This window comes from Muntiacus reevesi, chromosome 1 (genome assembly GCF_963930625.1).
Source record: "Muntiacus reevesi chromosome 1, mMunRee1.1, whole genome shotgun sequence".
Classification (NCBI taxonomy): domain Eukaryota; kingdom Metazoa; phylum Chordata; class Mammalia; order Artiodactyla; family Cervidae; genus Muntiacus; species Muntiacus reevesi.
Genome location: NC_089249.1, coordinates 101,284,806 through 101,308,407, shown reverse-complemented (window position 1 = coordinate 101,308,407; position 23,602 = coordinate 101,284,806). Strand labels below are relative to the sequence as shown.

The 23,602-nt window shown below is 35.2% G+C and overlaps 1 protein-coding gene across 1 annotated transcript; it reads left to right on the top strand.

Moving 5' to 3' along the window:
- Positions 1-7,037: 7,037 nt before the first annotated feature.
- Positions 7,038-19,553, top strand: LOC136148334 (alpha-amylase 2B). Its single transcript, XM_065907852.1, has 10 exons — positions 7,038-7,205; positions 7,695-7,841; positions 12,466-12,663; positions 13,044-13,274; positions 14,069-14,202; positions 15,046-15,168; positions 15,263-15,362; positions 16,997-17,115; positions 17,482-17,607; positions 19,364-19,553. Exons 1-10 carry the CDS (start codon positions 7,038-7,040, stop codon positions 19,551-19,553), a joined length of 1,536 nt encoding a protein of 511 aa, XP_065763924.1.
- The last annotated feature ends 4,049 nt before the right edge of the window (positions 19,554-23,602 follow it).

Sequence of the window (23,602 nt, the reverse complement as noted above, 5' to 3'; positions counted from 1 at the left end):
AGAAAAATGCAAAATATCTTTATCAACATAAAAATCATTGCCAAGAGAAAGAGAAGGAACTAAGCTATATGTGTGCAATATTTCCTTCCAAATAATCAGAAGACTACCCACTCCTCTAGTGAGTGAAGGGCAGAGAGAAGCCAGAGCATTCTGTAAAGTAACTATTCCTTAAAAAATAAAAAATAATTGAGTAAGGAAAAATAAATCTTCTTCATGGTTCTTTGTGTTTTAAAAGTGTAATAAGCATTTTGTGTCAAAATAAATAATTTTAATAAAGAAAAGAATAAAAATAAAAAAGAATCTCAACTGCAGTTTCTTTCTATACATTTTCTCTATTCTTTACTGCTGCTGCTAAGTCGCTTAAGTCATGTCCGACTCTGTATGACCCCATAGAGGGCAGCCCACCAAGCTCCGCCGTCCCTGGGATTCTTCAGGCGAGAACACTGGAGTGGGTTGCCATTTCCTTCTCCAATGCACGAAAGTGAAAAGTGAAAGTGAAGTCCCTCAGTCGTGTCCGAATCTTTGCGACCCCATGGACTGCAGCCTCTCAGGCTCCAACGTCCATGGGATTTTCCAGGCAAGAGCACTTGAGTGGGTTACCATTGCCTTCTCCGCTATTCTTTACTACTGACATTTTAATAAATATTCAGAGCTCTCTCTAATACTTAATTTGCTTTGGAATCCTGGAATTCCTATCTATGGCCCATGATTGTCTTTGATTTTATCTCCCTTTTGAAACCTTCCTACCCTTATGCAACATTTGGTCATGAAGAACTCACAAGAATCAGTTAGGTTCAGTCGCTCAGTCATGTCTGACTTTTTGCGACCCCATGGACTGTAGCGTGCCAGGTTTCCCTGTCCATCACCAACTCCCCGAGCTTGCTCAAACTGTCCATCAAGTCGGTGATGCCATCCAACCATCTCATCCTCTGTCGTCCCTTTCTCTTCCTGCCTTCAATCTTTCCCAGCATCAGGATCTTTTCCAATGAGTCAGTTCTTCGCATCAGGTGGCCAAAATGTTGGAGTTTCAGCTTCAGCATCAGTCCTGCCAATGGATATTCAGGACTGATCTCCTTTAGGATTGACTGGTTTGATCTCTTTGCTGCCAAAGGGACTCTCAAAGTCTTCTCCAACACCACAGTTCAAAAGCATCAATTCTTTGGTGCTCAGCTTTCTTTATAGTCCAACTCTCACATCAACACATGACTACTGGAAAAACCGTAGCTTTAATGGCTTAATAATGTTTATGTTAACTGAATTAAATTTTAATAATTCTTTTAATAGTCTCCTGGAAATAATCTTAACTCAGAGGTATGACTGCATTGGTAATAATATCATAATGGGGAAGATATGTAAGTAGACTCTGAGCAGTCTTCCAGCCACTAAATATCAGTCTCTGCCCACTCTATCATTTTCCACTTAAGACTAAAGAATGCTCTGAGTGACAAAACCTGTAATAATCATTTCTACTTACACACCAGCTGAAAAGTTACTTGAAAGTATGTTTATTTTCTATTTAGCAGTAACATATATATTCCACAGATGGAGACTCTTATGAATGCAAATGATAGAATATCTCACTTCCTCTCTCAAGAGTACCCTTCACACATAGCTAGAATCTTTTAAATTAACAATGTTTAACATGGGACATATTCTAGTAAAGGCTTGGTTAAAGGGGTGGTAGGGAAAATGCCTACTTTTTATAATGTGGTTATTTAGACTGTGCAGGAAAGGAAAATTTCCTCTATGATGAATCATTAGCATAGTTATTTATTATTTTTTAGCTATTTACCTGTGGATTTAATTAGTGTATATATAAACAAATTACCTTTAGGAGTAAGGGGAAATTTTGTAATTTTCTATTTAAGATGTTTATGTAGTCAAATAGGTTACAAATTTGTTTTTTAACTTACCAAAAGAAAAATATAGTAATGAGGCTACTCTGTATGGAGTTGTAAAGGGGTGTTTAGGGACTGGGTTGCCTGTCCTCACAATTCTTCCTCCTTGTCCTGGGCAGCTTGAAAATATCTATAGGAGCATGAAATGTTGCTTTTAATCTTAAGCACAGAAAGAAACCTTTAAAATATTATACTTTTATGTTTAATTTCAGTACCTTACATGGGAAATGTTTTTGAGAGGGTGTGTGTTAGTCACTCAGTCATGTCCAACTCTCTGCAACCCCATGGACTGTAGCCTGCCAGGCTCCTCTCTCCATGAAATTCTCCAGGCAAGAATACTGGAGTGGGTTGCCATTTCCTTTTACAGGGGATCTTCCTGACCCAGGGATTAAACCTGGGTCTCCTGCATTGCAGGCAGATGCTTTACAGTCTGAGTTACTAGGGGAACCCAAAGTGAAAGTGACTCAGTTGTGTCTGACTGTTTGCGACCCCATGGAATTCTCCAGGCCAGAATACTGGAGTGGGTAGCTGTTCCTCTCCAGGGGATCTTCCCAAACTAGGGATTGAACCCAGGTCTCCTGCATTGCAGACAGATTCTTTACCAACTGAGCCACAAGGGAAGGCTGTTTCTGAGAGGTTTAACAGTTAAATTTTTTAAAGTCATTTATGAAATGTATGTATGTGTGTTCAGTCATGTCCAGGTCTTTGCAGCTTCATGGAGTGTGCCAGGCTCCTCTGTCCATGGGATTTCTCAAGCAAGAATATTGCAGCAGGTTGCCATCCCCTACTCCAGGGGATCTTCCCCACCCAGGGATCTAATCCTTGTCTCTTGCATATCACTATTTGCATGTGGATTCTCTACCACTAGTACCACCTGGAAAGCCTGTACTATGAAATAATCTATAATATGTCAAAATCTTCTTACTATTTTTTACAGCACTATTTTTATACAACAACACATAATATTGAAAATAAGTAGAATGTAACTCACAAATAGTGTAAAAAGTTGAATAGTTTTCAGTTTCAGTAATGCTACATAATCAATAAATTCAAAATCTCAGGCAGTTAAAACAACAAATGTTTATATTTCTTGTTCTGAGGTCTGCAGGTTATTTGAGATATCTCTGCTTCATGCTGCAGTTTACCTGGACTTGACTTCAGGCTGCCAGTTAAAGTCATATCTGATCCATTTTCTTCAATCAGTGGCTACTCAAGGTATATTCTTGTCATGGTTCAAGGCAGAAATACAGGGACCAAGTCCAATCATGAAAGGACACATAAAGCCTTTGCTTGCTTCAGTGTGTAAATATTCCATTGATTAAAAGAAGACATGTGGATCAGCCTAAAAGCTGTATTTAGTGGCTTTGAGGATAATGTCATTTGAGGAAGAAAATAAACCCTATATACTTTAATAGGAAGAATCTCAAAGTCATATGGAAAAAATATTCAGAATTTGGAATAATAATACAGGACAAAAATAACAAAGGCAAGTATATATGTGAAATACGAAACAAAAACCAAACTCAGCTTTTATCATAGACACTTCAAGACAGACATTGTATACTAAATTACCAATGTATTAGCATACTTATATGTGCACAATACTTTCCATTACCATCATCCTGATTATATAGCTTCCATAGTTAGCAATGACTTTTAGTGATAATATCTTCTAGGATATTATCTACATGAACAGAAGATTTCAACATGTGCAATGTGATGAATATTTATCCTTGTCAAACATCTTCTCCTTTTTTGGTAATAGCACACAGCTTTCCTGTTGAGAAATCACACAGAGACCATATTTCACCTGTTCTGTTATGGCATAAAAGTGAAAGTGTTAGTCACTCAGTCATGTCTGACTCTGCAATCCCATACACTGTAGCCCACCAGACTCCTCTGTCCAAGGAATTCTCCAGACAAGAGTCCTGGAGTGGGTTTCCATTCCCTTCTCCAGGGGATCTTCTTGACCCAGGGATCAAACACAGGTCTCCTGAATCACAGGCAGATTCTTTATTGTCTGAGCCACCAGGGAAGCCCTGTCTGTTAAGGCATAGTTAGCCTTATTTCTCACCTGCAGCGGTAGACATATGATCTAGGTTGGAACAATCAAGGCAATCCATTTCCTTGTCACAATATTTTGTTCAGGAATGGGTTTATAAGCCAAGTCAGAAACCAATTAAGAATCAGTCTTGAATCTTTGGCTTAAACTGTTGAGAAAGATGTGCTTGGTTTTTTTTTTTTTTTTTCTGAGTTTTCCAGACTGATCAGAAGTAAACTTTGCGTTTGAACAGTTTTGCCACTGTGCAGCAAAAGCCTGCCTGAGAATTAAGCCCAGATATAGGAATGCAGAGACAAAAGATAGAGACAAAAAATGTCTTGAGGTTTTTTGCGTTTTTAATTCCAGTCCAAAACCATCTGTATCCCTTACTTCCTAATCACAGAACTAACATATTTTACTGGATTGTTTTTATCACTTCAAATCCAAAGCATTCCTATTAATTCCTTTGCTTCTTTTTGCTCTACAGTATATCTCCAAAATTCTCTTTTCTGGACTCACTTACCATATCACTTTGCTGGCATACACATAACCCCTCATTTCAAGGGTGATCTACTCCACGTGATCTTAATTTTTCACTATATCCTAGACTCAAAATTAATTCGTTTGTTATTTTCCCTGGCAGTGCAAATTTGCTGAATAAAATGGCTTCTTTAACCAATATCTTTGTTTGCTCAGTTAAGTATTCATATCAGCACTCAGGTCTCAGTGAAGATGTGTCTGAAGATTCACATGTTTCATGATATGTCTCAAACTCTGTTTACTGTGGCACTGACAGCTTGCCCTCAAAGTCTTCCAGATTCTCTACCTGGAAGATGTGACACAATATCTCAAACATAATTGTTTTCTTCTGACTATGTGGCAGCCTGCCATTTTCCTTGTTTGCATTATGGCTTCTTTGATGACTGTTAAGCTACCGAGTGGAACTACCTCTTAACCAATATAGACCACCAGCCTCTTTCCTGCTGATGCTGTTTCCTTGTTAAAAGACTGTGCTACTGAAACCACAGTTCCACACCAAAGCCAAAATAGAGCTCTTTAGTGCCAGTCTTTTTTAGTCTACTAGGAATCTCTTTCCTGCAACACTATATTGCCTAAGTATCCAATCATCGTCGCCTTTTGATTTATTTATATTAGAAAGAATTTCACTTTACATGCATAATTTCCTTCTCTAGACTTTACCAATCAATCTATGGGAACTTGACCACAATCCATCTTAGAGATAGAGGCATTTATATTATTCAGAATCACTCCTTACCCTTAATAATTTGATCAAGTTTTGCCTTTATTTTTTTCATGAGTTCTTTCTTCAGGATTTCTTAATTTCTTGGGAAAGAGAGAAGTCTTGTCTCTCAGTTCTTTTTTTTTTTTTTTAAGTTAAATGTTATTGTTATTACAGCTCTGATCATGTTAATCCCACCACAAAGTATTTCTAACTGGAAATGTTGGGTGTATGGATTTTATGGATGTTAAATTTTCCTGAATTCCAAGATAAAACTCCACTGTCTCCTCTTATTCTCAGAACAACAAGCAACTATATTACTGCAGATTAAGACCATAGAATCTTTTTTTTTCAGTTTTCTATTATTTATTTATTTATTTTTTATACCAAATTCTGTTTGTGTTGTGTCTGCATTTTTCACAGCTTTTTTCAGATCCTTAAACGATCCTAATTTCTTTATTTTTTTATTTATTTTTATTAGTTGAAGGCTAATTACTTTACAATATTGTAGTGGTTTTTGTCATACATTGACATGAATCAGCCATGGATTTACATGTATTCCCCATCCCGCTCCCCCCTCCCACCTCCCTCTCTACCCGATCCCTCTGGGTCTTCCCAGTGCACCAGGTCTGAGCACTTGTCTCATGCATCCAACCTGGGCTGGTGATCTTAACACTAAAATAGAATGGAACACCCCCTGTAGGCAAGCAGAAACACTTTAGAATTCCCAATGACTTTTATCATTTTCTGTTAGAAATCAGACAACTGTTAGAATTATTTCAATCATCAGATCTATTCTTTGTTTCTTTTTTGATTATCTAGAATCAACACTCCAGGCTCACTTCGACCCCTAATGCTGTTCAAAGCCCCCTACTCAATCGACATATAAATAAGTCTACTGAGAATTGACTTGCTGCCTCACTTGGTTATCCTAATGTATTTTTAAGATTAGAAGTAGAATGTAAATGCATTGATGCTTATATTGTGAAATATGCTTTACCTCAGTACTGTGATCATTAGCATTTAATTACTTACCTTATTTGAATCCAAAGTTTTTCACAGTGACACTGCTTTTGATGGTAAAATCTATAGTTTTGAAAAAAATCCAGAACATCAGAATAGATGTTTTGATGCAATACTTTCACTAAGGGGTTTGCTCAGATGTTCTGTGTGCATTCCTGGAGTGAATAAACCTAAAGATCTTATATTTGGTCAAACTTGAGTCCTGTGATAATGTCCTAATGGAAGAGAAACCACAGAATTAACTTCTCTTTATTTAGTCTCTTGATATATCTGATATTCTATGATTGTATGTATGACTAAATCTATTATTAACCTCAATAAAATGTTGTATTGAAACTTAACTTCTTAATGCAGAAACTTCAATAATGAAAAATTTTAGTTGGGGGTGAAACCAAAACTGAACTGAATATTTTGTTCATTTTGAAATTGAAACACTGCAAATGTTTGCAATAGATAGGGCAATATTTTGATTGTGAATTCAGGTGGCTCTAATTGTTATTTTCCTTCTATTAGTGAAGGACTTTAGATATAAGATCTAATCCTAGTTAAATAGTACATGATTACACACTTTATATATATATAATGCCAGATGTTTAAAAGGTTAATATTCCCACGATAAGGAAAACATTGTTATTAAAACTCATTTAGATGGCATTCCTGGGAGATTTTATGAATGTTCTTCATCTGTTTAAATTATTATCAATATTTCTTTTCAGATTATGAATAAACAGTTTGTGCTCAAGTGTTTGTTCATGTTAACATTTACTTTGTAATATATACTTCTTATAGGAATATAAATAGTTGCTGGAAAGAACACTGACAACTTCAAAGCAAAATGAAGTTTCTTCTGTTGCTTTCAGCGATTGGGTTCTGCTGGGCTCAGTATGACCCACACGTCGAATCTGGGCGGACGTCCATTGTTCATCTATTTGAGTGGCGCTGGGTCGATATTGCTCTTGAATGTGAGCGATACTTAGCCCCCAAAGGATTTGGAGGGGTTCAGGTGAGTATTGTTCATGTATAAATTGCAGACTTTGCTGTGCTGAGGGTAAGTGGTAGTATCCTCTGTGTCTGAAAGCTAGGACATTTTACTTCACAGTTAAGTACTCTAAATAAAAGCTTTTGAGGAAGAAAAATTTTGAAATTGTTGGTGACTTTATGTTCTATTTCTAAGATAAATTTTTTTCAGCAGGATATTTCCAATGCAGTGTAAATATTTTAAACCAATTTTAAAGAAATGTAGTTACCAAAGATTCAGAAATAATTTTAGACTATTGATTAATTTAGAGAATATTCAGTGATATAAAGTGAAGTGAAAGTGAAGTCGCTCAGTCGTGTCTGACTCTTCCGCAACCCCATGGACTGCAGCCTACAAGGTTCCTCCATCCATGGGATTTTCCAAGCAAGAGTACTGAGTGGGTTGCCGTTGCCTTCTCTCAGTGATATAAAGTGAGTCATAAATTGATACTTATTAACATTGTTTTATTTGTAGGTCTCCCCACCCAGTGAAAATGCTGTGATCACTGACCCTTCAAGACCTTGGTGGGAAAGATACCAACCAGTTAGCTACAAGTTATGTTCAAGATCAGGAAATGAAAATGAATTCAAAGACATGGTGACCAGATGTAACAATGTTGGTGTAAGTGACTTAAAGTTTCCTTTAAACATATGATATAGAAAAATAATTTCTCTCTCTTTTCTCTTAGTCCTTTTAAGAACAGTTTTCATACATGTAAAATTTACCTCATGCTTTAGCTATAAATTAAAATGTAATTGTTACCTTATGTTTAATTATTATAACTATTTGTATATGTGCAATTTATCCACTAACGAAGATGTAATTAAAAGTTTAAGACCACAGACTTCAACTAATGTATAAGGTTAAGTTTTATTTTATAAAGCAAAACATCAGCTTTTAACCATTATGGTTGTACACATTTTGGGGGAACACTTTTCCAGTTAGGAATTAGGAGTTCCACTTACAACATTTGCTGTTTCTTTCATGTGAATTGTATGGCCACTCATAATTCTTGGGTATTCCTTCCCACAAGTACTATGATGGTTTGTAATTATTTTCTCTTTGATGAGGAGCATAATGAGAGACAATTGTTGTTGTTCAGTCACTAAATTGTGTCCGATTGTTTGTGACCCCATGAACTGCAGCATGCCAGGCTTCCCTGTCCTTCACTATCTCCTGTTATTTGCTCAAATTGATGTTCACTGAGTCAGTGGTGCTATCTAATCTTCTCATCCTCTTCTGTCCTCTTCTCCTTTTGCCTTCAATATTTTCTCACATCATGGTTTTTCCAGTGACTCGGCTCTTCGTATCACATGACCAAAGTACTTGAACTTCAGCATCAGTCCTTCCAGTGAATATTCAGGGTTGATTTCCTTTAGGATTGACTGCTTTGATCTCCTTGCAGTCCAAGCGACCCTCAAGAATCTTCTCCAGCACCATAGATTGAAAGCATCAATTTTTTGATACTCAGCCTTTTTTAAGGTCCAACTCTCGCATCCATACATGACTACTGAAATAAACATAGTTTTGGCTATACTGACTTTTGTCAGCAAAGTTATGTCTTTGCTTTTTTAACACACTGTCTAAATTTGTCATGGCTTTCCTTCCAAGTTTTTTTTTTTGTCATTGATGCCTTATTCACATGTGTCACCATCTCTTTTACAAACTAGATTATGGTTTTAAATGGAATGCATAAGACAATATCTACAAACACCAAGGAAAGTTAAGTATTGCATCTCTATTTCATTTGGAAAAGAGAAGATTCCCAGATCAAGCTGGTTTTGATTCTTGAGAGAAAAGGTGATAGAGATAATTCATGGCAACATATGAATAGACAAAATCCTCAGTAAGAATGCAGTATGGTAGTGTCTGCTTTGAAAGAAAGGATTAGGTTCTTCAAACCAAAGTGTCAGTTGCTTGACTCTTAGGTAATTAAATATGGCCATGTACCACACTGAGTTCTAGTTTGCATTGGGTTTGAGCAATAAACTTAAATAGACAAAATAGTTTTACAGATCCTGTACACGGGATTTGTTTGTTTTTTCCATTCATACAACTTTAAAAAAAGTTAAACGTGAAGTCAAAACATACATTTTTCTTTAATATTAACTGTCTTTCCTGGTCCTCCTTCAAATCTGTTTACATTTGCTGTGTACATAATGTTCTAGAACAAGTATATTGAGAGAAGATTGAATCCCAGACAATGAGCTAATTTTAGAGAAATAAGTGACTAGGCACGCAGTTTCTTTCTTTCTTTTATTAAAAGCAGCTGCACTAATATTTCTTGAGTGTGGCAGGGGCCTCAGAGCCAATCATTCATCAAAGAAGCGTCTTTTAATTTCAGTGTTTCAGTCACCATCCACAATGATTTTGGAGCCCAAGAAAATAAAATCTGTCACTGCTTCTACTTTTTCCCCTACTATTTGACATGAAGTGTTGGGACCGGATACCATGATCTTAGTCTTTTGAATGTTGAGTTTTAAGCCAGCTTTTTCACTCTCCTCTTTCACCTTTATCAACAAGTTCTTTAGTTCCTTTTCACTTTCTGCCATTAGAGTGGTATCATCTGCATATCTGAGCTTACTGATATTTCTCCAGGCATCCTTGAATATAGCTTTTGATTCATTCAGTCCAGCATTCCGCATGATATACTCTGCATGGAAGTTAAATGAACAGAGTGGCCATATACAGCCTTGTCTTACTCCTTTCCCCATTTCGAACCATTCAGTGCTTCCATGTACGATTCTCACTGTTGCTTCTTGACCTGCACTTAGTTTGCTCAGAAGATAGGTTAGGAGGTCTCTTATTCCCATCTCTCTAAGCATTTTCCACAGTTTGTTATGATCCACACTGTCAAAGGCTTTGGCATAATCAATGAAGCAGATGTTTTACTGGAATTTCCTTGCTTTCTCTGTGATCTAATAAGAGTTAGAAATTTGATCTCTTGTTTCTCTGCCTTTTCTAAAATCCAAATTTTATATCTCGAAGTTCTTGGTTCACATATGTTGAAGCCTAGCTTGAAGGATTTGAACATAACCTTGTTAGCATGTAAAATGACAGCAATTGTACTGTAGTTTGAACATTCTTTGGCACTGCTCTTCTTTAGGATTGGGATGAAACTTGACCTTTTCCAGTCTTGTGTCCACTGCTGAGTTTTCCAAAATTTGCTGACATATTGAGTGCAGCACTTTCATAGCATCATCTTCTAGGATTTTCAATAAATCAACTTCAATTCCAACACCTTCACTAGCTTTCTTTGTAGAAATACTTCCTAAAGGCCACTTGATTTCACACTCAAGGATGTTTGGCTCTAGGTGGGTGACCACACCATCCTGGTTATCAGGGTCATTAAGACCTTTTTTTTTTTTTTTTAGTAGTTCTTCTATGTATTCTTGCCTCCTCTTCCTAACCTCTTCTGCCTCTGCTAAATCCTTACCATTTCTGCCCTTTGTCAAGCCCATCTTTGCATGAACTGTTTGCTTGGTAGCTCCAGTTTTCTTGAAGAGTACTGTTTTCCTATCCTTTTTTGCATTGTTCATTTTAGAAGGCCTTCTAATCTCCTTGCTGTTCTCTGGAACTCAGCATTCAGTTGGATAGATCTTTCCCTTTCTCCCTTGCTTTTTGCTTCTCTTCTTTCCTCAACTATTTCTAAAGCCTGCTCAGACAGCTACGCTGCCTTTTTGTGTCTTTTTTTTCCCCTTCTTTGGCATGGCTTTGGTCACTGCCTCCTAGACAATGATACAAACCTCTGTCCATAGTTCTTCAGGCACTCTGTCTATCAGATCTAATCCCTTGAATCTGTTCATCACCTCTACTGTAAATTATAAAGAATTTGATTTAGGTCATACTTGAATGGCCTAGTGGTTTTTCCTCCTTTTGTTAATTTAAGCATGAATTTTGCAATAAGGACCCCATGTCAGCCACAGTCAGCTCCAGATCTTGTTTTTTGCTGGATACATAGAGCTTTTCAATCTTTAGCTCCAAAGAATATATAGGCATCTCGCCTGTTACTCAGAATATCTCTTGACTTCCTACTTTTGCATTTCAATCCCATGTGAAAAGGATATTATTTTTTGGTGTTAGTTCTAAAAGGTCTTGTAGGTCTTTGAAAACCAGTCAACTTTAGGTCCTTCAGCTTCAGTGGCTGGGCCTTAGACTGGATTACTGTAATGTTGAATAGTTTGCCTTGGAAACAGAGATTATTCTGTTGTTTCTCAGATTGCATCCAAGTAGTACATTTCAGACTCTTTTCTTGACTATGCAGGCTACTCCATTTCTTCTAAGGGATTCCTACCCACAGTAGTATATGTAATGGGCATCTGAATTAAATTTGCATATCCCATCCATTTTAATTCACTGATGCCTAAGATGTTGATGTATACTCTTGCTATCTCTTGCTTGACCAAGTCCAATTTACCTTGATTCACGGATCTAACTTTCCAGGTTCCTATGCAATACTTTGCTTTGCAGCATTGGACCTTTCACCACCAGACACATCCACAACTCAGCATTGTTCCACTTTGGTACAGCCGCTTCATTCTTTTGGAGCAATTAGTAATTGCCCTTCCCTCTTCCCAGTGGCATATTAGACACCTTCTAACCTGGGGTCCTCATATTCCAGTACTATATCTTCTTGCCTCTTTGTGTTGTTCATGGAGTTCTTGCAGCAAGAACACTGGAGTAGTTTTCCGTTCCCTCCTCCAGTGGGCCACAGTTTGTCAGAACTTCTCACTATGAGCTATCCATCTTGGGTAACCCTTCATGGCATGGCTCATAGCTTCATTGAGTTACACAAGACCCTTTTTGCCACAACAAGGCTGTGATTCATGAAGGAGATGAGAGACAATATCTACCTTTATTCTTCTGATTCTAAATAGATAGTAGAGTCTGGCTTCTTATTTCTTAGGATGACCTATGGAAATTTCAATAACTAATAATAATCTCTCTTGCTTCAACTGATTCCTATCTACTGCCAAAAAAAGGTCTCTTTGCATTTTTTCACAGTTCTGTTAGCTTGGAGTTCTCTTAATTTATTATATGTATAAACATTTTCCAAGTTCTATAACACTTATAGGGCTTCAATTCACAATGATTTCTTTTTGCACTTGACTGTTTTTATTGTAAGATAAATTATAAAATAACAAAGAAATATTTTGGAATGTTATCAATGTGCTGTAAAATCTAATTAATAATATTATAAATTTATATCTGTAAGTCAAACTGAAATGGAAATTTTCCCTTTCAGGTCCGCATTTATGTGGATGCTGTAATTAATCATATGACTGGAAGTGGTGTGAGTGCGGGAACAAGAAGTACTTGTGGAAGTTACTTCAATCCTGGAAGTGAGGATTTTCCAGAGGTCCCATACTCTGGTTGGGATTTTAATGATGGAAAATGTAAAACTGGAAGTGGAGATATTGAGAGCTATAATGATGCTTATCAGGTACTTAGCAAAATATCTATCTACATCTTTTATTATCCGTATGTAGCTCATTGATCTCCATTTTAAATGTTAGTTTAGAGTGTTTAGGAAAACAGCATCCCAAGTCTGACTTCAGAATCTCATATCAACATTCAAAACATTTTCCTCAATTTAACTTTTCAAAATGGAAAAACTCATCCACTTTTTCTCCATTTTCTCCATTTTTATAATGAAAAATATCTCAAAGGTATGTCAATACTAGAATGTCAATATCCCCAGAGACTGGTACAAAGAAATCACTATTGAAATATCTATTAATGAATAAATGAATGAATAATTGAATGGATTCTCAAGTAAAGGTGATGTTTTATGTATCAATCACAAATTTTTTACCTCCATAGGTCAGGGATTGTCGTCTGGTTGGTCTTCTTGATCTTGCACTGGAGAAAGATTATGTGCGCTCCACGATTGCTAACTATCTAAACCATCTCATTGACATTGGTGTAGCAGGGTTCCGAATTGATGCTTCTAAGCACATGTGGCCTGGAGACATAAAGGCAGTTTTGGATAAACTGCACAATCTAAACACACAGTGGTTTCCTTCAGGAAGTAAACCTTTCATTTACCAGGAGGTATGTCAATATATATATGTATATATATGTGTCCATATAAAATATGACCGTTTATTATTCTTTAGAAAATAATTCATCATCAATAATTCATCAGAAAATAAATGGCAGATTTAATTTAAAATGCAGTTTCTTTAGCTTAATGGCTGAATCATTTACATAGAAGAATGTTCCTTAACCTCCTTTTACTCAGGGACTGTACATCTAACTCTATCACAAGAGGTTTGTTATCCAAATGACAAAAATCTATTTAGGCTGCAAAAATCTCCATGTCATGTATCATTTCCCCAGAGGCCATTATAGAAGACCGATAATAATATAGTTGTCTTAAGACAGAATATCTGACTCTAAATTTTGGCTAGGTCACCACTAGGTGTGTTTGTTTAGGCTGATTCATTAACCTCTCTGAGCAACAATTTTTTTCAGAAGTTATCGAAAGGAATAATGATAATGGTTATGTCTTTGTTTACTTTGGAGATTTGAAGAGATGATATTTATCAAGTAGCAAGAAATATTACCAGCCAGATATTAAGTGCTATACAAGTATGAGCTAGTCTTATAATTTATGTGCAAGTCTAAATTAGGTCAGCATTCTCACAGGACAAGCTACTTTGTCATGTTACTTTTACTACTGTAGGATAGATCTATTTTAGCAAAGATAAATGAGACTCTTGATATAAGGAAAACCATTTGGGGCATTTCATATAATATAAAATAGTATAGAGCTATTTTTAATGTAATTTTAACTTAGTTAAAATTCTTATTTAAATTGTTATTTTCTTCTTCATTTCTACAAGGTAATTGATCTGGGCGGTGAGGCAATTACAAGCAGTGAGTACTTTGGAAATGGCCGTGTGACAGAATTTAAATATGGGGCAAAACTAGGAACAGTTATTCGCAAGTGGAGTGGAGAGAAGATGGCTTACTTAAAGTAAATAAAATATGTTTTATCCTTTGAATTATTTCATATATTTATTTGTGATGTTACCCTAACATGAGTTTTCTTCTTAGTACCTTCTTATTTAGACAAATTTCAAGGATTCATTTACTAATAACAAGTGCTGTATATCCCCACATTCCAAGTGATAATCCTTATTATTTAGAATATCAATCACAAGGAAGCTTTTTAAGGGACCCAACACCAATCTAGAGATTGCAATTTATGCATTATATGACTGTACTAGATTTAATTAATGTTTGCACATAATTTATGAAAGCCAGGTTCTTGTTAAAGTGATTCTATAATTTATGAAGTTCCTACAATGTGGCCATTCTATAGACTTTACATATATTAATTAATTTCAAATATTAAAATGTTTATAACAATATAATGTTGAAGCTTATTTAATCCAATTTGCAATTCTGTATAAAATGGTATGGATGTTGGCACTTCTGAACTCCATCTAAACTATAATATGCTAAAACTTCTAATATAAGTTTTATAGCAAAATTCCTATAACATGAATGTAATTCAAGTAATTCCTACATATATACATGCTTGGAATGTATTTGTAGATTATATATATATATATATATATATATATATATATATATATATGTAGTTTGTAATTTTAAAAAGCTCAGTTTATTCTACAATTAAAATAAATTAATTTTAAAAATTAAAAAATTTTAAAACCCTACAGAATAAGCATTTAACTAGAGAGAGATAATTTCATTAAAGAGTGCAATACTGAAAGAAATGCACATTTTGATTATTCTAAAGTTATTGTAAAAGAATACATATATATGTTCTTAAGATTTTCTTTTTTAATAGGAACTGGGGAGAAGGCTGGGGTTTCATGCCTTCTGACAGGGCACTTGTCTTTGTTGATAACCATGACAATCAGCGAGGGCATGGAGCTGGGGGAGCATCTATTCTTACATTCTGGGATGCTAGGTAAGAAACAAAGTTCCCCATTTTTAAACCTACCATTTTAATGGTATTAAAAGTATTATTTTCTTTTATAATAAGATAATTTTGTGCTTTTTAGAATGTACAAAATGGGAGTCGGATTTATGCTCGCTCATCCCTATGGATTTACACGAGTAATGTCAAGCTACCGTTGGACAAGACATTTTGTGGATGGAACAGTAAGTTTTGGTGTTGTCCAAAATATCTTCTTCTCAAGAAAAAGAAGTTAATTTTGTTATAATTTCACATAATGCTATAACATTCACTATTTATTTTATCAAATATTTATTAAGTGAAAACCTGAGGCAGGGTTCTTGTAACAATGCATTGGATATTTAAAAAAATAAAAATGAATGATCTCTGTTGAAAAAGTATGTAAGCTATTTCAAAGTATGAGAAATATACCCTCTTGCCCACCCACTCTAAAAAATACCACTTAAAAATAAGGATACAATGAATAAAATGTGTACTCATAAGTACCTGCTTCATAGAGTTGATATGAGGATTACAAATTAACACTTCAAAGAAATTTAAAACAGTACCTGCTCATGGTATGCACAATATAAGTATTAAATACTTTTTTTAAGAAAGTTTTGTGAGATGCAAAGGCATTATCTAGTTGAGTCGAAGTTCAGTAGGGAAAGTATAGCAAGAAGGAAAATACATTTGTTAAAGAGATATTTGCGAACTATTCTAAAAATGCTAAAAATCAGAAAAATTTGAGCAGTATGGTAAAGACATTAATCTGAGTAAATATTTTATAAAGAAACTGAGAAATAAGAACTTAGGTTATTTAGAAAGTTAGTGGGAAGTTTTCTTTTCAAACTGAAGATTTCAAATGTAGAATCATACAGCAACTTCATATCTGAAGTAGAAAATTCTCTTCACTCTGAACCAGATAGATATTCCTCTAGTTTCTAGTAGGTTCTTTACAAATTGAGAAGTCCACTACTACTTTGTACAGCAACTCATTCTATTCTTAGATAGCCCTAGATATCCTAAATATTTAGGATATTTCTCTTTATATTGAATCAATTTCTTATAATTTCCACTAATTAGTCTTCTTTCTGATGGCAGGAGTCATGGCATATGTTCATTTCTCCTTTTCCCATAAAGTCTTCTCCATGACTTCTGCATGTTAACAACTCTTAGCTTGTCCATCATTTATACCATATGATTTAAGACAGATATTGATAACCTTCCTAGACATAATCTATTTTTTCCTATGATTACCTTGAAAGTACCAATTAGAAAAGCAGAATAATAAAAATTTGGTCAATTTAGTAAAGAGTATTTTGATATTTTGATTAGAACTTTTATTGAAAAAAGATTAAAGAAACATTTATTTATTAGCAATTATCATGTACAAAGATTTTTACATACCTTATTTAATTTTTACAGTAACTAATAATATCTTTAATTTGCAGAAGAGGAAAATGAGGCATAGAAGTTATGTATATTAACTAAGTCTTTCAGCTAGTAGTAGTCCTGCATTTTCTAACACTAAAGTCCTTGCCATTTCAATAGCATCACACTGCCTATAATGATATTAAGAAGTCATTACAATTCCTTGGTAAAAAATGAGAGACAAAAAAAATCATACTCTTGTTTGAAATATGGCACTAGGGAATGAGAAGTTAGGGGGAAGATATACTTAGTAAAAATCCTGAACAAGTTGAATTCTAAGTGAAGCCACTACAAAAACACAATCAGGACAGATTGGGTTTGATATCCTAAATAAGGACACATGTAATGTTAAAAATGTGAGCTTTTAAAATTGATTATTATTATTATTATTTTTTTACTAATTGAGGATGTTAATGATTGGATCGGGCCACCAAATAATAATGGAGTAATTAAAGAAGTCACTATTAATCCAGATACTACTTGTGGCAATGACTGGGTCTGTGAACATCGATGGCGTCAAATAAGGTAGGAATACTTATTTGGACACATCCTCTAATAGTAAACTTTCTTAGCATTTTTAAAATACCTTTATTTATTTGTTGGTTTTTGACTGAGCTGTGTCTTTGTTGCTGTGTAGGCTTTTCTCTCCTTGTAGTGAGTGGGGCTGCTCTTTGTTGTGGTGTGGGAGCTTCTCACTGAGGTGGCTTCCCTTGTTGCTGAGCATGGGCTTAGTTGCCCCGTAGCATGTGGGATCTTCCTGGATCAGGGATCAGACCCTTTTCTCCTACCTTGGCAGGCAGATATTCAATTACTGAGCCACCAGGGAAGTCCATTGTTTTGTTTTAAATTGTTGAAGTATCATCAGCATTTCACATACTCTTTTGTTTTTAGGAACATGGTAATGTTCCGTAATGTAGTTGACGGTCAGCCTTTTACAAACTGGTGGGATAATGGCAGCAACCAAGTAGCTTTTGGAAGAGGAAACAAAGGATTCATTGTCTTTAACAATGATGACAGGTAAGTAGATCAATTAGAAATAATATTTTATGCTAATATATTCTTGATTTATTCTTTTCCTGCTCATTTACTTTTTTCACATCTAAAAAAGTCTTTAGATGGCAGATTAAGAAAGCATAATGATTAGAAGAGGGTCAGAATAAAAATGATGATGACTGACTTTTTTTTATCTCCTCTATTTATAATGGCTTTCTTTTCTAAGTGGAGTCATATTTTGTGCACTCTTCACATCATGGGAAGATGTGATGCACCTGTACTGCTTACATATACACCTCACATAAAATATACGTGTGTTAGTCACTTAGTCATGTCCAACTCTTTGTGACCCCATGGACTGTTGCCCACCAGGCTCCTCTGTCCATCTAATTCTCCAGGCAAGAATACTGGAATGGATAGCCATTTCCTCCTCTAGGAGATCTTCCTGACCCCGGGATTGAACCCAGGTTTCCTGCATTGCAGGCAGATTCTTTACTGTCTAAGCCACCAGAGAAGCCCCCAAAATATACAAAGTCGCTAATATAAAAGGTCATGAAATTCATAGAAGAATATCTTATAAAACTTTAAAAATCAATAATGGAAAATTACTGCCTCAGATCTGAAATGTCTTTTTTTCTCTTTTTTTCACCTGCTTTAGTATGTAGTTCTTTAGTTTTGTTTTTCACATCCCATCTCTCTGTGACAAATAATACTTTTTAAAGCATATATATATGTATGATGAATATGTATATTATGGTCATTGATTCACCTCAGGAGATTTTTTACTTTTAGTTCTGAGACATCTCACTACTGGCTTTTCATTTGTGAAACATATTCTCTGCCTCCATTATACTGTTTCCCTCACATATGGAATTATAGCTCAGAAGTCGTCTTTGCAAGCACTTGTAATGTTTTAGTCCCAACTAGATTCCACCCATGTTGAGCTCACTCTTTGCCCAAATTATATTTTACTGGCAAAAAATAATAATAATAAATAAATAAACTATATACTTATCTTCCCCAAGAATCCATTACTAGTCTTTTTTTTTTTTCTGTCTCTTTGTCATATGTGTATACGTGTTCGGTCTTGTCTGACTCTGCGACCCTATTGACGGTAGCATGCCAAGCTCCTCTGTCCCTGAGATTTTATAGGCAAGAATACCAGAGTGGATTGCCATTTTCTTGTCCAGGCAATCTTCCTGACCCAGGCATCAAACCTGTGTCTCCCACATCTTCTGCATTGTGGTCAGATTCTTTATCAATTGAGCTGTCAGGGAGAGGGAAGAAACATATTTATGAGACAGCTTTATATTTTAAAATTATTATATACTTCTTTATAGAAATACAAGATTATTTTTATCTCCAGCCCAAATTTATTTTAACCTCCTGAAAAAAAGATTTTTGAGGAAATAACCAACTTTAAGTTCTTGAAAATAATCAGTATTTTCTTAAGTTCAGATGAGGATACATTTAAAGTAATTTAAAATTATTTTCTCTCAGTGAAGCAGGTCATGCAAATCTTCACTGATACTCTTCAACTTTATTTTTTGTATAATATTTACTATTGACTAGGAAATTCCTAAATCTTCTATAAGAATTTTGTTGACCCTGAGAAAACTAGTTACAACCATTGGAGAAATCTTTATGTTTGAATTTTATTTTCATCGACACCTTGACTGCTTAAAGTTCTATAGCACACAGTTAAACTATTTTAGAGAGTCTGTATTTTTGCTTTTAATTGTGTTGAATTCATATTAAATCTTAAATTTTATTTTTACAGTGCATTATCTCAAACTTTGCAAACCGGTCTTCCTGCTGGTACATATTGTGATGTTATTTCTGGAGATAAAAGTGGTAACAGTTGTACAGGAATTCAAATCAGTGTTTCCAGTGATGGCAAAGCTCATTTTTCTATTAGTAATTCTGCTGAAGATCCATTTATTGCAATTCATGCTGATTCTAAATTATAAAATTTGAATTGAATTAAATTAATACACCCAGAGAAATAAAATGTGTTTTGTTTCTTCTATGTATATAATATATAACTTCTCATAATTCATTAATTTTTGGTAAAAGTTATAAGAAGTATTCAAACTGTAAAACTCAAAAAAAAACATAAAAACACATATACTTAATAATTGTAATTACAATCAACATTTTGTTACATTTTAGAAGATTCTCTTTAAGCTGTTTGTCAAAGGAATTTCTCAGAACTCAGAAAAGCATGATGAAAAATTTGTTTGTTACCATTAATACACTTGCACAGCTACATATCTCTAATCCAGGTTTATATTTCTAACATAAGGTGTTTCTAACAGTTAAGGGTAGCTAATTTAATAATGGTTTGCATACAAAGTCATAACATTTATATATTTTTTACAATATAATAGGCCCTTTCATAGTTAATGAGTTATAAAATAAAAGAAAATTAAATTATATAGTTCAGTTAAGGTCAGCCACTCAGTCATGTCCAACTCTTTGCAACCCCATTAATCGCAGCACGCCAGGGCTCCCTGTCCATCACAAACTCCCGGAGTTTACTCAAACTCATGCCCATCGAGTCGTTGATGCCATCCAGCCATCTCATCCTCTGTCATCCCCTTCTCCTCCTGCCCCCAATCCCTCCCTGCATCAGGGTCTTTTCCAATGAGTCAACTCTTCGCATGAGGTGGCCAAAGTATTGGAGTTTCAACTTCAGCATCAGTCCTTCCAATGAACACCCAGGACTGATCTCCTTTAGGATGGACTGGTTGGACTCCTTGCAGTCCAAGGGACTCTCAAGAGCCTTCTCCAACACCACAGTTCAAAACCATCAATTCTTCGGCACTCAGCTTTCTTCACAGTCCAACTCTCACATCCATACATGACTACTGGAAAAGCAATAGCCTTGACCAGACAGATCTTTGTTGGCAAAGTAATGTCTCTGCTTTTTAATATACTATCTAGGTTGGCCATAACTTTCCTTCCAAGGAGTAAGTGTCTTTTAATTTCATGACTGCCATCACCATCTGCAGTGATTTTGGAGCCCCCCAAAATAAAGTCTGACACTGTTTCCACTGTCCCCCCTTCTATTTCCCATGAGGTGATGGGACCAGATGCCATGATCTTAGTTTTCTGAATGTTGAGCTTTAAGCCAACTTTTTCACTCTCCTCTTTCACTTTCATCAAAAGGGTTTTTAGTTCCTCTTCACTTTGTGCCATAAGGGTGGTGTTATCTGCATATCTGAGGTTATTGATATTTCTCCCGGCAATCTTGATTCCAGCTTATGCTTCTTCCAGCCCAGCATTTCTCATGATGTACTCTGCATATAAGTTAAATAAGCGGGGTGACAACGTACAGCCTTGGCATACTCCTTTTCCTATTTGGAACCAGTCTGTTGTTCCATGTCCAGTTCTAACTGTTGCTTCCTGACCTGCATACAGGTTTCTCAATGGGCAGGTCAGGTAATCTGGTATTCCCATCTCCTTCAGAATTGTCCACAGTTTATTGTGATCCACACAGTTGAAGGCTTTGGTGTAGTCAATAAGGCAGAAATAGATGTTTTTCTGGAACTCTCTTACTTTTCTGATGATCCAGAGGATATTGGCAATTTGATCTCTGCTTCCTCTGCCTTTTCTAAAACCAGCTTAAGCATCTGGAAGTTCTCAGTTCACGTATTGCTGAAGCCTGGCTTGGAGAATTTTGAGCATTACTTTACTAGCATGTGAGATGAGTGCAGTTGTGCAGTAGTTTGAGCATTCTTTGGGACTGCCTTTCTTAGGGATTGGAATGAAAACTGACTTTTCCAGTACTGTGGCCACTGCTGAGCTTTCCAAATTTGCTGGCATATTGAGTGCAGTATTTTCACAGCATCATCTTTCAGGATTTGAAATAGCTCAACTGGAATTCCATCACATCCACTAGCTTTGTTCGTAGTGATGCTTTCTAAGGTCCACTTGACTTCAATTCCAGGATGTCTGCTCACAGGAGTCTTCTACTTTCTCTGTATTCATTTCTTTATTTCTCTTTCCAATAGCTTTAGCATGATGATGTTGTATGACTTTTGTTCCATGTCTTAATCCCTAATATGGATGGATGTTTTCATAGGGCTCTCATGACTCCCTATACTAAGTTGTTTTTTTTTTTTGTTTGTTTGTTTGTTTTTCTGATTCTTTAGCTGTTTATTCTTCTTAACCTTGACTCTCAATGTGGGATTTATTAAGGCTCTCAGCTATGTCTTATAGCTCTCAGGTGTTTTATTTTCATAGTTGAATAAGAAAATAGAAGCCATAACTTGGAAATGTCCTCCTCTTTTTACTCACAAATCTATCTATACTTGGCCTGATTTTTCTCTTCTTTCCTCCTGTCATAATGAACAAAGTGCATTTTACCAAAGTCCACTCCCTCCCTTTTTATCTTTTTAAGGACTTACTGCTTAGATTATATTTCTCTTCTGATTTAGCAGTCTTTCTTTTATTGACATATTAGTCCTCTCAGATTACATATATCATATTAGAATCTTTCAACTAAAAAAAAATTCATGACCTCAATTTTTCTCTTTCTAGTCGAACTTTGGAATTTTTATCACACAGTCTCAACATCCACAACACTAGTCATTTTTCATCTCCTTACTCTTCAGTGTCCATCATTTCATTTAATCTACTCATCAACATAATAAAAAATATTTATGTTACTCATGCAATGTACTTCACTGTCCTTATCTTTTTCTATTTCACAACACTACTCAATATGGAGAGACAATCTCACATCTTCTCTTCCTTTGGTCTCTGTGATTCTATTCTTCTTTTGTTTTCCTTCTCTCACTAATTACTCTTTTTCAGATTTTATTTTGTTGACTTGACTTCTGTTTGGCCTAAAGTCTCATTTCGATTGGATTTTCTTCTTTCTGTATCCTCTCTCTAAGTGACTGCAATTGTTTCCATGGGTTTAAAACACATTCTTTAGCATGGAGGCCTATATCTGCAAACCAGATCTTTTCTTGGGACTCAACTTCTTGTTACAACATATGCTTCACATCTCTAATTCAGTATTTCACAGACGTCTCATACCTAACATATCCAAAATGTGACCTTCAATTTTTGTCTTCAGCAAGGCTTTTGGTACTATGTTTCACCACTCACTTAGAAAGCTGAAGTGTTTCCTTGATTTCCACCCCCCCCTCCTCTTAACTACTTGCCCTATCTCCTCACATAAAACTTAGCATCATCTGTTATTTTTTATCTTCAAAATAGTGAAGCTAAAGAGGGAGATCCATGGGATACTAATAGGAAATAGTTTGAATAAGTAGAAAGAGACTAACTACATACAAATACGTTTCCTGTCAAAGATTCCCTATTAGATTTGATATATTGACACCAGTAATGGCATTTCTAACTATATAGGCTATCACTATGAAAAATAATCATATGTTACCATGAGGAAAATTCTAGAAACTATCATTTCTTATACTGATAGTAATACAGAATTCATTCATTTAGTTCTAGCTTACATTACATTTATGGTTTACTTCTTTCCTCCCACCTGACCCCATCTGTGTAGTTTAAATAAACTGAGTTCTACTGTAGTTCACTAGGACATAAGTCTGCCAATCTGTGAATCATTTCAGATTTGCATAAACGTATATTTATCAGTCCTCATTCTAGGCTTCTATTGTCATGTGTTGAAATAACTGATTTTAAATGACAGCCAACATCCTGCTTACTATTTTTATATCAGTGGGGATGGAAATAATAGAACTATCCCTTGATTTAACTGTCATTCTAATAGCACCTCAAGCATACTATAAATTTTTAAACACTTTAAACTCTAACCCTAACCTTCAATCTCCCAGAAGTTAATGGTTATAATAATATTGGTGGCTTTGTAGAAGAAACTTCAGCTATAAAATATTTTCCTATATCATAATGAGCATGAACACATTAAAACAAATTAAAATAAAGACTTACAACCAGCAAAATTCTGCTACAATGAGAATAAACTTTAAAAGTTTTCATTTGAGGAGGAAGAGCATTATTTGGT

Bases quoted from the DNA above. Each gene is read 5' to 3' on its own strand.
- LOC136148334 (XM_065907852.1), top strand. From the start codon at position 7,038: ATGAAGTTTCTTCTGTTGCTTTCAGCGATTGGGTTCTGCTGGGCTCAG. The intron at 7,842-12,465 runs GTAAGTGACTTA...TTTCCCTTTCAG, and splicing joins CCAGATGTAACAATGTTGGT to GTCCGCATTTATGTGGATGC. The intron at 14,203-15,045 runs GTAAATAAAATA...CTTTTTTAATAG, and splicing joins GAGAAGATGGCTTACTTAAA to GAACTGGGGAGAAGGCTGGG.